The following is a 12,659-nucleotide window of genomic DNA, read 5'->3' as shown; positions in this document are numbered from 1 at the left end:
CTCTCTAACCGATTTGCTGCTCTGCTTTCTGCTCAATGCCCCATGTTCCTTGCCTGATCTGCTGCTCTGCTTTTTGCACCATGCTTCCTGCCTGATCTTCTGCTCTGCTTTTCCTGCTCAGTGCTCGTGAACATAATGGTTGGAGATGTTTCCTCTGGCATCTCTAATCCAATAAATGGAGGTCAGGAGGCTACTGGATAGTGGGTAGATCACTAGAGAGACCTGGTTCAGTGCTCTCTGTCTACAGCATCGACTTCTGCAAATGTCGGGGATAGGATGCTGGACCAGATGGACCATTGGTCTGGCCCGGCCTGGCCCTGCTGATGTTCTTATTCAGTTCATAGCTCAACAAAATGGGACAAGCCACAAAGCTGTTCCACAAAATAGGTGCAATTACTGGAATCGCAGATCAGATCCCATCTCACCTTTGATTGGACATTCATCCTGGGGTAGGACTCCCCTGGGAGGCAAATCCAGGTTCCAGTCAGCCCGATCCAATCACCAAGTTGCCTTCCCTGGTTCCAAGGCTTGAAAGTCTTAGGAGCCAGCTATTGACTGTTCCTGGGGTAGGGGGAAGACAGGATGCAAAGAAGTGTGATCCCACTACAGAGGATCTGGAGTACAGGGTCATGCAGGAAAGGATCTGTTCAAGGATCCAGGGAGATTCCAGACCAGGGGTGAGCAATTATTTCAGGCAGAGGGATGCTTACTGAGTTTTGGCAAGCCATCGAGGGCTGCATGACAGGCAGCCAGGGGCAGATAAATATAAATTTTCTAAATTTTGTAGGGGCCCCGTGGGCTGGATAGACTGGCCAGGCGAGCCGCATCCAGCCCGCGGTCCACATTTTGCCCACCCCTGTTCCAGACCCACCTGAAGAGGTGCTTCCCAAGGGGCCCCCGGAGGGACCCAGCAGGGCTCGTGGAAGGAGGAACCACTCCACTCCTCCTGTTAATCCATCCGGTCCCAGCCAGCCTGGCCCCATGTCTCCAGTCTGCGAATCGTAGAAAATGAGGGTTGAACGGAGCTCAGGAGGTCACGTCTAGGCCAGCCCCCTGCTCCAAGCAGGACCAGCCCCAACTGCATCATCCCAGCCAAGGGTTTGTCCAGCCGGGTCTTGAAAACCTCCAAGGCTGGAGATCTCACCACCTCTCTGGGGAGCTTGTTCCAGTGTTTTACTACCCTCCTCATGAGAAAATTCTTCCTAATATCCAACCTCAGCTTCCCTTGCTGCAGCCTGAGCCCATTGCTCCTTGTCCTGCCATCCGCCCCCACTGAGAACAGTCCAGCTCCATCCTCTTTTGAACCCTGCTTCAGGTAGTTGAAGGCTGCTACTCAATCTCCCTTGGTTTTCTCTTCTCCAGACCAAGTAAACCCAGTTCCCTCAGCCTCTCCTCACCAGTCATGCCTCCCAGCCTCTCAGCCATTTTTGTTGCCCTCCACTGGACTCTCTCCTCTGTCGTGGGGGCCACAGCTGGACACAGGACTTCAGATGTGGCCTCCCCAGTGCTGAACAGAGGGGAGGAATCGCTGCCCTCCATCTGCTGGCAACGCTCCTACCCATGCAGCCCACGACGCCGGTAGCCTTCTTGGCACCACGAGCCTACTGCTGGCTGCTGTCCAGCTTCTTGTCCCCTGTCCCCCCAGGACCTTTTCGGCAGAGCTGCCGCCCAGCCCGTCACGCCCAGCCTGCCCCGGTGCAGGGGATTGCTCCCTGCGAAGTGCAGGACTTTGCACTTGTCCTTGCTGAACCTCATGAGATGTGTTTTGGTCCAGTCCTCCAGTTTGTCAAGGTCACTCTGAATCCTAGCCCACCCTCCAGCGTATCTACTGCTCCCTCAGGTTGGTGTCATCTTCAGACTTGCTGAGAGTGCGCCACATCCCATCGACCTGGTCACCAATGAAGACATTGAACAAAAGCGTTCCCAGGACCAAGCCCTGGGGCACTGCACTTGATACCGGCTGGCAACTGGACATCAAGCCATTGATCACTACCCTTTGAGCCTGATGCTCCTGCCAGTTTTCCATCCACCTTGCAGTCCACCAGAATCACCAGAGCTGAGTCCTTGAGCCAAAGGCCGTAGGGTTGCACTACCCAGCAGCCTGGGATCTGTTCCAGCTTCGCTTGTGCCTTTGAAGGATCAAGCGTCTTTCTCCCGGGAAGGTGTCCAAGCACTGTCCTTGGCCTTGATGCCCTAGGAACAAGGGCCCCTTCCAGGCCTCCAAGCCCAGTCCCTGGTATTGCAGGGACCTGTGTCAATACCAGTCCAGCTCCGTCTTAAAAAGAGCTGGGTTTTGTGCCTCTCCCCATCACCGCTGCTCAGGTGGGCAGAAGCCTGCCTCTCATTTCCAGCCTACGCATACTCCTGGCTAGCTCACCTTGATTAGTTCCTGCCCTTTCGCTGAAGTACCTCTTCTCCCTTCCTGACAGCCCCTTAGAGTCATAGTTCTCAATGTTTTTTGGCTCGAGGCCCCCACAGAAAATGCCACTGCTTCGTTTTCACTCCTTTTCAACTGCGTAAAAAATAACAGAGCCATTTTCTTTCTTGCAAAGAGCTTGGAAAGATGCAATAGAGCAGAATGGTTTAACGCGGTGCATTCCTGTTTGAGATCTCTGGGCTGATCTTGTGAATCGTTCCTACCCCTGCAGCAGCCTTGAAGGGATCTCAAGGCACCCCGGGGTGCTGGGGCACCTGGTTGGGAATCAGTGCCTTATGGAGCACATCTCTTGCTAGTTTAGCTGGGTGGGAGATATCCTGACCCTGCTGGCTGCTTTTATGGTGCGTTGAGCAGTGGTTTGTATGGGAGAAACCGGAGGAAAGGCAGAATGTGACATCTCCTAGCTTTCTGCCTCAGTTGAGTGGGAAGAGAGGGTCAAAGTGCGGTGAAAGGGCATTTAGAGTGATAATAACCCAGACTGGACTTTTGGGGAAGGGACACCGAGGCGGCCCGTCCACCTTCCAGCTTGCAGAGTCCTCTGGTTTCTGTGGGAACCCGAAAATCTTCCAATTGCTGCTTTTTTCCATAGGGTGCAAAACAGGCCGCCGGGTTCAACCCAAGTTCTTGCGCGGCTGCCAGCTGCACGATGGACCAAAAGGCCTTTGTCTCAGCTTTCAGCCTTGAAGCCAAAGCGATCTCGTGGTGGACGGCTGCTGTCGTCGTAGCTCTGCCCTTTCCCCGCAGCTTCGCCCAAGGACTCAAACACGCTTCGCAAGTCTGAGTGACTTCGTCCTCCGTTCTCCTGCGGAGCCGGGCAACGTGGTTCATCCGCACGCAAGGTGTCCAGAGGCATCGATGTCTCGAGAGCTGTGTAGCGAGTCTGCGACAGGGCTTTAAACACGGTGCCCGCGTAACCGGGGTTGCACGTAACCCAGTGCCTTCCTCGCTTGTGCTGCTGCCTGCAGGCAGGGAGATCCTCGATCCGCTGCCCCCACCTGCTCCCTTTCCAGCTGCTGGGTTGTCAGCCGCGGCTGATGCTTCTGACGTCCTTGCAGAGCCCCATCCCATCTCCCTCCGTTTCAGAAGAGAGACGGGTGGCTTGGCAGGAGGCTCTTCAAAGCACGGCCCCTGGGGCATTCCCTCCTCCGCTATTTTTATCTCGTGTTCTAGTTCCTCTCCTTTTTGGTGCCTGCTTTTTTTTTTTTGCCTTCCCCCTCACTGAGGGTTTTGGGGAAGGAGAACTGCATGGCTGCTCCTAGTTTCTGGCTTCTCTGTGCACAAGAAGCAGCCTGGCACACCCAGCCGTGCCCCGCTGTTGCAGACGGCGGCTGGTTTCAGGGTCTCTCCTGGGGCTGTCGGGGCTTCTGGACTCCTTCCGCCTCCCTCCGAGACTCAAGGAGACTTGTGTGCAACGTTGGGTGCGAAGGTCCCAAAGTGGACGAGGGGAGCACCGTGCCCAGGAGACGATGCCCAGTCTGGGGTGACTGTCTGGGGTGAATCCAGGGTCCCAAATCCTGGCCTACGATGCTGGCAGCCAGCTGGATCCACCAGTTTGAATGAAGAGATGCAATGCCTTTTCGCTTCCCATACTCCTCTCCCCTTCGGCTCCCGGCATCCTGAAGTCCCTGGTTTAGGGGGACCCTTTGCTCAGGGTCAGACTGATGCCACATTTGGGGTCAGGAAGGGATTGTACCCGGTGGTCAGATTGGTGCAGTCTGGAGGGGGTTTGCTCCCATCTGTAGCAGGGGCACGACCTCTCCCCAGGGTCTCTTGAGCAACTATTGACAACATTTCATAGTTGCAGGATGTCGGCTGCTGCAGTCCCCCTGCTTTCTCGGTGGCAGGTTTGGGTGCAGCATTTGGTGTTGCGTCTGGATTGACGGTAGTTTCACTAAAATTGGATGGTGGGTTTGTCTGGCCTGGTTTGCACAGGGCTGATCCTGCCTCAGGCAGGAGCTGGACCAGGTGTGACCTTTGCAAATCCCTGCCAGCCCCGCAGCAAGTCTTTCTTTATGACTGCTTCCTACCTGGCTAGCAAACGTGTCCCTGTGTGGGCGCCTGGCTCTAGCTCATGATGGAGGTCCTGCCTGCTGGCCTTGCTCCATGCTGCTGAACCCACTAGGCAACTTCATGGGCGAGGATGTGCAATGATGATGGAGGTCCCAGGTTGCAGGTTCAACTTCCAAAGAGAGCTATGCAAATCCATCTGGTCAGCACTGAGAGCCCCGTGCCATTGGCAGTCAGCCAATACATATTCAAACGGAGTTTGAAATATTGCCCCCGACCATCCACGTGCCATTCCCACGACTCTCCCTCCTGTATCCAGGTAAACAGAGAGAGGGTCTCGATACTGGCAAGAGTCTGTCCATTGCAGTCCGAGGCCGAATCGGGTTTCCTGCACTTCTTACACCCTGATTTGGAGCCCGTCTGCTCAACATTTGCTGTTCAGACGCTAGTTTTTGCATCGGTGGAGCTGGACTCTCCTCGATGGTGACTGATGACAAAACAAGGAGCAATGGAAGCTGCAGCAAGGGAAGCTGAGGTTGGATATTAGGAAAAACTGTTTCACGAGGAGGTGGTGAAACACTGGAACAGGCTGCCCAGAGAGGTGGTGGCATCTCCGTCCTTGGAGGTTTTGAAGGCCCGGGTAGACCAAGCCGTGTCTGGGCTGATGGAGTTGGGGCTGGTCCTGCTTGGAGAGGGGGTTGGACTAGATGCGACTCCTGAGCTCCCTTCAACCCCTCATTGTCTGTGATTCAGTGATCATCCTGCAGCCCAGAGGGGTTTCACATGAGGAGACGGCTGTACTACTGTAGCAAAAAAAATCTTTTCTCACATACAGGATGCACTTTCTCCCCCCAAAAATCAGCTCCCCAAAATGATGGTGCGTGTATCAAATGAGGAAGCTGATTTTCTGCCTGGGGTTTGATTCCTGCTCCACAGGGCAGCAGCTGTTGCATTTCTATTTAGGTAGCGGAGGGAGGCAGTTGACTTAATGGTTCATTTTTCTTCACTCCTCAGGTTTTGACAACGCTTTCTCTTTTTTAGTGCTCTTGATTTTGTTCCACTAACCAAGCTAGCCTTTCTTACTGGACTTTTGCTGTCTGCCAGCTGTTTCTGGTCCATCTCCTCTTATTTCATAGCCTCGGAGACTTTTTAGCTCTTTTCAAAGTGATAAATCTGCCCCCATGGAGATCAGTCTTCAGCAGCAGCTAGGGTTTCAGCTTTAGTAGGGAAGGGAGGGTGAGTCCACTGAAGACTAGGCTCTGTCCCTGCTTTATGCAGCCGTAACTCTGGAAAGATCTTTTTTTTCCTCTTTCTGCCTTTCAAAAACAAGGTGTGTATTATATTCAGGGGAATATTGTATGTGAGAGAAGTACAGTAATTATGCCCCGAGGCAGGAGCAAGGGATTGTCTTTCCGTCTGGGGTCTGAGTGCCTGATGGTGGGTTTGTGGAGCTCCCTTTCCACATGAGAGGTGCAGTGATGTTTCCTTAAATGGCTTAAAATATATGGATTTATTCAGCTTATTATTATTATTTATTAAGTGTGTTTGTTCAACCAGATCCTTTGGAGCTGGGGTGCCACTGGAGACTGGAGAACGGCCTTTCTGTGCCCTTCCCTGCCAGCTTGTAGCTCTAATCACTCTTAGTCGGTCCCATCTCGTCATCGCGGTGCCGGCAGCTGGGTTACTATAGCGTTCGTGCTGGCCGCACAAAACGAACGATCCTTGCCATCAATATTTAAAGGCCTCGCCGGTCCTTTTGTTTACTCGTCCCTGTTTCTCCATTTCCCCTGTGTAATTGGTTGCATGTTATCTGCTCTTCCCTGTCGCACACGTAGGAGTCTGATATTACAACATCCTCCATGAATCTTTTATATGAAAGCAAAACAAATGCGCAAGCAATAATTAGACTTTGTTTCGCACGGCAGGAAGCGTGCCGTCGTTTCGCCGGGGTCGGGATCCACCGCTCGGCTGTGCAACTGCTGATGGCGGGGCGGGGAGGGAGAAATTTTCCTTTGCGGTGCATGTGCACATCTGCTTCGCCCGTGCACGCGCTCTGTTTGCAAGCGTGTTCGTTAGGGATGATGGCAGCGTAGGATTCATGTCCGCCCCTTCCCAGCTCCTTGCCCGTTCTCATCGTGCGTGCCTTTCATACAGTCCTCTTGCTCATTAGCAATAGGTTTAAATTTAAATCTGCTTTTTTTTAACCCCCTGCTGCTCTCAACAGACCTGTTACATACATATGGGTCGACTAGTCTGGCCCAAGACCATGGGTTGTCATCATGTCCCCGGCAGAAGGTGGAGGAGGCAGGAGGCAGGGGGGTGGTATCTGTCCTGCCGGCAGGCCACTTCCCTGTCTTTAATTGCAAGACGTTGCTTGCAACCCAGCCCCGTTCATCTCTGTACCCGTCTGTTAGCAGTCGCTCCCATAGCACTGGTTATCCTCGATCTCCGTTTCGGCATCCAGGCCACCTCTGAATAGTCAGATTCTTGCTGTCAGCTGCTTCCCGTAGCCCTGAGCTCTGTGGCTCGTTTCCTCCTAAATGTTAATCATGTTAAATTTCACCCATTGGGTCCTGTTAAATGCCCCTGCCACCCTTGACCTTTGAGCCTCAGCCTTGACCTTGACCTGAACATCCCTGCCACACTTGGGGGGTTGGACTAGATGACCTCCTTCCAACCCAAATTTCATATGACTTTTTTATGATTCGGTGACCTGGGTAGAGCAGCGTGTGCTCAGAGCACCATGAGGACGGCCGGCCCAGGGGTTAGCAGTTAGGGACCCAGAGTCAGTCCCCAGCTCTGCCACCGATTCAGCTCTACAACCTTGGGCAAGTCACCTTGTCTCCTTGTTCCTCTGAAAAATGGAGCTTGTAGCTCTGTGCCACAGGGGGGATGGTGCAGGTAAATCTGCTGGGACTCAGACATGGCGGTCATGGGGGTTGATGTCTCAGCTGAGTTGGGCAATGGGACAAGCTGCCCAGGAAAGTCGTGGGAAGAAGAGGCGTCTCTGTGGGTATCCGTGCATCTGTGCAGGAGAGGTCTCTTCCAGGCCGGGGCTCCTGAGACGAGGTAAAACAAACAGTGTCAAGGTCTTGGTTCTTTGTAACCACAGCGGTCGGCTGCCTCTTCGTCCGCGCCAGCAAACCTGTGGAAGGAGGTTCCTGACCTGATATGAAAGGTGCCGCATCTCGGCGTGTTGCACCCAAGTCGGGCGGCTTCTCGCGGCCAGCGTCTCCGGCTCCAGTCGAGCCACCTCCGTGCTTCTCCAGCAGCCGGTCGTTTCCTCACTGCCGCTGAGAGAGCTGCATTCGGCCTTTTCCTTCGGCATGGCACGGTCGGTGCCCAAGGCTCACGTGCAAACTGAAGCAAAAACGAAAGGCAAAAAAGAAATTAGCAAATTCTGCAATTACGAGCTGGCAAAAACGAAAGGCACAGAAGACAAGTGGCTGTGTCGCACCAGCTCAGGTGTATTCTGCGCCCCGCGCTGCAGGGCCGAGGTTGGCTGCCCTTTGCTTGTAAGCCTGTGAGACGTAGTCCTCTTGATTGGGGTTGGGGTTGCCTGGGATCTGTCGACCGAGCAACCTTGGCTCCATCGTCTCCAGAGTATCCGCTGATGGCCACATTCGGAGCCAAGTCAGGATTGGTGTCTTAGTGGCGCAGACATATGCCCCAGGGTTGAAACCCCGCCGCCGGGAACTCCCAGCGGTGGCAGGAAAAAGGGGAGCGGCGTTTTCCAACCAGCCCATCCGGAAACCACAGCTGCGGGCTCCCGATCCAACTCCAGCGCAGCCAAGAAGATGTCACAACCATTTAATTGAAAGCCTTTGGGCCCCCGCTTTCCCTGCGCTGCGTGCGCGGCGCCAGGCCGGTCCAGCGGTGACCCCCTTACCCACTCGAGGGTGCTAATAAGCATGAGAGAAGTAGGTTAGAGTTCAGAGCGTGCTGGAGGCGCATTGATTTTTCATTGTCACCCTCTTTTGCTGAGGAATTTCTCTCGAGCCCTTTGGCTTTGCAGAACCAAACCCGTCGTGGGCCGCGCGGCGGAGGGTTTTTGTCAGCGAATGTCAAGCATCCAGATGCAGAGATGCTGATAATTTTTTACAAAGTCGTGCCATTGTTCGGCTCCTCACAAAGCTGCCTTTGAAGAACGTGAAAGGGTTTAAAATGCTACGGATAAATAAAAAGGGTGCGTGTCCGGGGGGGGGGAGGGGATGAGCAAGGCAGTGTTTTGACTCAATTTGACAGGCTGCAAAATGCTGGTGGAGTTTAGCAGGGGTCTGTGCACCACCCGGCGAATAAATGATCCATCCTGTATATCCCCAGGCTTTGTCTAACGGCTTCCAAGGCAAAAACCTCATTGACTTTTGTGCCTTTTTGTCTTGCTGCCGGGCTCCTTTCGGCTTTGCTCTTGGCTTTCAGCGGCCTTTCATGCCGGCCAGGTGTAGCCGCTGTGTGACCAGCTGGTAGTCGGCAGCAGTTTCCTGCCCTGCAGAGAGACACCACTGGCCCCGTGTCACCAAACGGAGACTCGCAAGCATTTGAAAGGCACGCGCGGCAGAGCTGGAGGGGAGGGAAAAGCCGATCCTCGCTGGTTTGGGGCTTGGGGAGTTTTTCCTTCTGAGCCAGCAGTTTGCAAAGGAAGGAGAACCTGCTAGGGTCTGGGGGTGGTACTTGTGTGAGTCGGGATGGGTTCCCTCCATGGCTCGCCGAGCACATTGCAAAGGAAGTCAACAAAGGATGGGGAAACTGAGGCACAGAGAGGCCAAGGGGCATGTCACCCAGTGCACCAGTCACCAAGCCTGGCGCTCTCAAGTGCTCTCCCCACCAGGCCACACTGCCGTCTGGCACCAGGAAGGGGCTGCTAGGACTGAGCTCGATGGTCCAAGGGGAACCAGAGCCAGGTTAAAGCCGAGCTGTTCCCCCCTGTTGACTTGAGCCCCCTCTCCCCCATCACTTGGGCTGGGGATTTCAAGGCCCTGATCCTGCCTTGGGATCTCGTCACATGGACCCCTCCAAAGGTCCCTGTTGAACCCTCGTTGCAACTAGTGAGACTTGTCCCGAGTCCGGTGGTAGGACCTGGGCCGTGGGGACAGAGAGCCCCCAGCACGCCGTGAGCTCAGCCTCCGTGTTACTGACCCCGAGTCGGCTGAGACCAGCGTCTCCCGCAGGCTCTGCTTTCGCTCACGTGGGACAATTAAACTGGACAGACGAGTTGCTGGAGGTAAGGGGTGGTCACCCTGCATCATCTGTTCCCCAGTTACTGCTTCATGTGTCTGCTCCTATCCTGGGGGAAGTGCAAGCTGAACCAGGACCGCTTGCTCCCGCCGGCCACGGGGGTGTTCAGGCGTTATCGTGGTCTGAGCCCAGCAGCTGAGCCTGGAACGGGAACGGGTAGCCACGACCCAGCTGTGATTGAGCTTCCACTTCCCCCGGGATAGAAGCAGACACACGAAGCAATTGCCAGAGCCTAGCTTATCCCTTCCCCTTCCCCCGGGCACGACGTGCCTGCCTGTCCACACCCACCAGTGGCAGCACAGGAGTAACGTCCCCTTGCAGATCTTGGACAGCTGTTGGAAATGGGCCAGGGCTCGAAGCGGGGCCAGACGGGCTGCTTGGCGTGATGTTAAACCTTGTCACCTCCTTCCCTGCAGGTGCCCCGGACCCCACCGCTGGGGCCAGCATCGATGATGAGAACTGCTGGCATTTGGATGAGGAGCAAGTGAGGGAGCAGGTCAAGCTGTTCCTCTCTCAGGGAGGCTACTATGGCTCCGGGAAGCAGCTCAACTCCATGTTCGCCAAGGTGAGGAGCTGCCCACGCTTTCGGGATTTGCGAGCGCTCCGATTTGCCCAATCTTCCATGTGTTTGAGACTGGAGAGGCCGCCGCATAGTGCGGGGCTTGGCATGTGTCTCGGGCAAGGGGCCACCCACCCAGCGAGCCCGTTGGACTCAAAGGTTTCTCTCCCCCTCCCTTCCCTGGCGCAGGTCCGCGAGATGCTGCGGATGAGGGATTCGAACGGGGCCCGGATGCTGACTCTGATCACGGAGCAGTTCATGGCCGACCCGCGGCTCTCGCTCTGGCGCCAGCAGGGCACAGGCATGACGGACAAGTGTCGGCAGCTCTGGGACGAGCTGGGTAAGGGTCGCAGATGCAGCCTGGAGGGATAGGGCTGGGCTGGGGAGAGCGGGTGGACCCAGAGCCATGGACTTTTTTGGGTGGTCTCTTTTGTTGGACCAGCTGCATGGCTGGGAGAAATGAAGCATGCTGTCAGGCACAAAGCTCCCTCCCCAGTATCGCCCTGCCATGCAGGCAGCTGGGGCTACAGGAGTCTGGGAGCCTGCACTGTGGCTAGTGATGGGGGAGTTTCCAACAGTGCATGGGGGCCAGGACTTGAGACGCTTTGATAGCAGTGTCATTTAATTGGGATCACAGGAAAGCAGGGCTGGAAGGGACCTCACATTGAGTCCATCCCTCTGCTCAAGGCAGGAGCATCCCTCAATAAACCGTCCCAGACACGTCTGTCCAAACTGCTGTCGAAAACTTCCTAGGATGGAGATTCCCCACTTCTCTAGGACCCTGTTCCAGTGCTTGACCCTCCTCAGAGTCAGAAAGTCCCTTCTCATCTCCAGCCTCAGTTTCCCCAGCTGCAGCTTGAGGCCACTGCTCCTAGTCCTGTCCTCTGCAGCCACAGAGAAAAGCCCGTCTCCATCCTCCCTGCTGTCGCCCTTCAGGGATTTGAAGACTGATCAAATCCCCCCTCAGTCTTCCCCAGACTAAGTAGCCCTGGTTCTTTCAGGCTTTCCTCATCGGTCTTGCACGTTGGTTTTGTGCACTGCTTTTAAATGATACCTGGATCTGATGCAGACAGGCTCTGGGGTGGAGCGCCGAGGGTTGCCTTGGCCCAACCGGGGTGTAAGGGGCACGCAGAGATGGGTAGGGGAAAGCACCAGTGGTGCAAGAGAGGACTTGCACCAGAGCACGACTGGGTCAGCCAGGGCACGAGTGTGAGAGTGGGTCGGGGCAGGTGTAGAGAATAGCGAATGGTTTCATAGATGCAAAGAGCAGGCAGGCTGGAACGGACCCCCTTAGGTCCTCTGGTCCAACCCCTGCCTGAGGCAGGATCAGCCCTGACATGATACCAGACATCACACCTGAGCCTGCCCCAGGGAAAGCTGGGGGACCGCGGACATGGTGCCATGCTGCTGCAAAGGGGGTTATCCCAGGCAGAGCCTGTGCCCCTGCTTCAGAGGAAGACAAAACCCTCCCCAGTCTGGACTAGTCTGAGCAGGGGGAAAATCCCCTCCTGCCCCCAGTGTAGTGTCAGTTTGAGCCTGAGTGCAGGGGCAAGACCCTCCAGCCAGGACCCTGTGGGTTGGTGCCAGGAGGAGCATTGGCCCAGCCCAGCCCCAGCCTGGGCTGCAGCAGCACCAGCGCCCCTGGGGGAGGTGGAAAAAAAATAACCTGACACACGTTGCAGCAGGCAGGAGCGGCAGGTGAGATTCCCTCCCAGCCCCATGCAGCAATACCTACAGTGGAACATGACCTAGATCACCCCTGCCCAGTGGCTGTCCAGTGATATTGGTGGAGCAGAGGGAAACCCTCTTCTTGAACCCCTTCAGTGATGCAGAGTCCCCCACTTCCCTGGGCATCTGTCCCTGCCCTGACAGTGAAGAAATGTTTCCTGAGATCCAACCTAAACCAGCTTTGCTGCAACTTGAAGCCATTGGTTTGTAGTTCATACTTTCTAGGGTCGGAAGGGACTTGAGCAGATCATCTAGTCCGACCCCCTGCCATGGCAGAAAAGAGTACTGGGGTCAGATGACCCCAGCAGGGTGATTGTCTGGCCTTGTCTTAAAGCCCCCCAGGGTAGGAGCCAGCACCACTTCTCTTGGAAGTTGGTCCCAGATCCTAGCCGCCCCGACCGTGAAGTCGCGCCTCCTGATGTCTAGTCTGAATCTCCCCTCTGCCAGCTTGGGACCGGTATTCCTGGTCACTCCTGGCAGTGCTCAGGGAACAGGGACTCCCCCAGTGCCTGCTGATCCCCCTGACTAGTTGTAACAGGCCACCAGGTCCCCCCTCAGCCTTCTCTTGTGGAGGCTGAACAGGTTCAGGTCCCATAACCTCTCCCCGTAGGGCCTGCCCTGCTGCCCCTGATCATGTGAGTGGCCTCCTCTGGACCCTCTCCATGCTGTCCACATCCCTCCTGCAGTGCGGCG

At 55.5% G+C, this 12,659-nt stretch overlaps 1 protein-coding gene and 1 long non-coding RNA gene across 2 annotated transcripts in view; both read left to right on the top strand.

Annotated features, from left to right (window-relative positions):
• ZSWIM5 (zinc finger SWIM-type containing 5) overlaps nucleotides 1-12,659 on the top strand; it is a 121,512-nt gene that overhangs the window by 93,871 nt on the left and 14,982 nt on the right. The window contains exons 3-4 of the mRNA XM_019531329.1: nucleotides 10,096-10,244; nucleotides 10,428-10,578. Of these exons, the coding sequence (XP_019386874.1) occupies nucleotides 10,096-10,244; nucleotides 10,428-10,578 (300 nt within the window). The remainder of the gene's footprint in view (nucleotides 1-10,095; nucleotides 10,245-10,427; nucleotides 10,579-12,659) is intronic.
• Nucleotides 5,725-7,741, top strand: LOC109307408. Its single transcript, XR_002100257.1, has 2 exons — nucleotides 5,725-7,482; nucleotides 7,514-7,741. It is a non-coding gene; the product is annotated as an uncharacterized LOC109307408 (long non-coding RNA).

Source organism: Crocodylus porosus, unplaced genomic scaffold, assembly GCF_001723895.1.
Source record: "Crocodylus porosus isolate Cpor-Errol unplaced genomic scaffold, CroPor_comp1, whole genome shotgun sequence".
NCBI lineage: Eukaryota > Metazoa > Chordata > Crocodylia > Crocodylidae > Crocodylus > Crocodylus porosus.
Note: the sequence above shows the minus strand (reverse complement) of the source record. Positions and strands in the feature narration are given on the sequence as shown.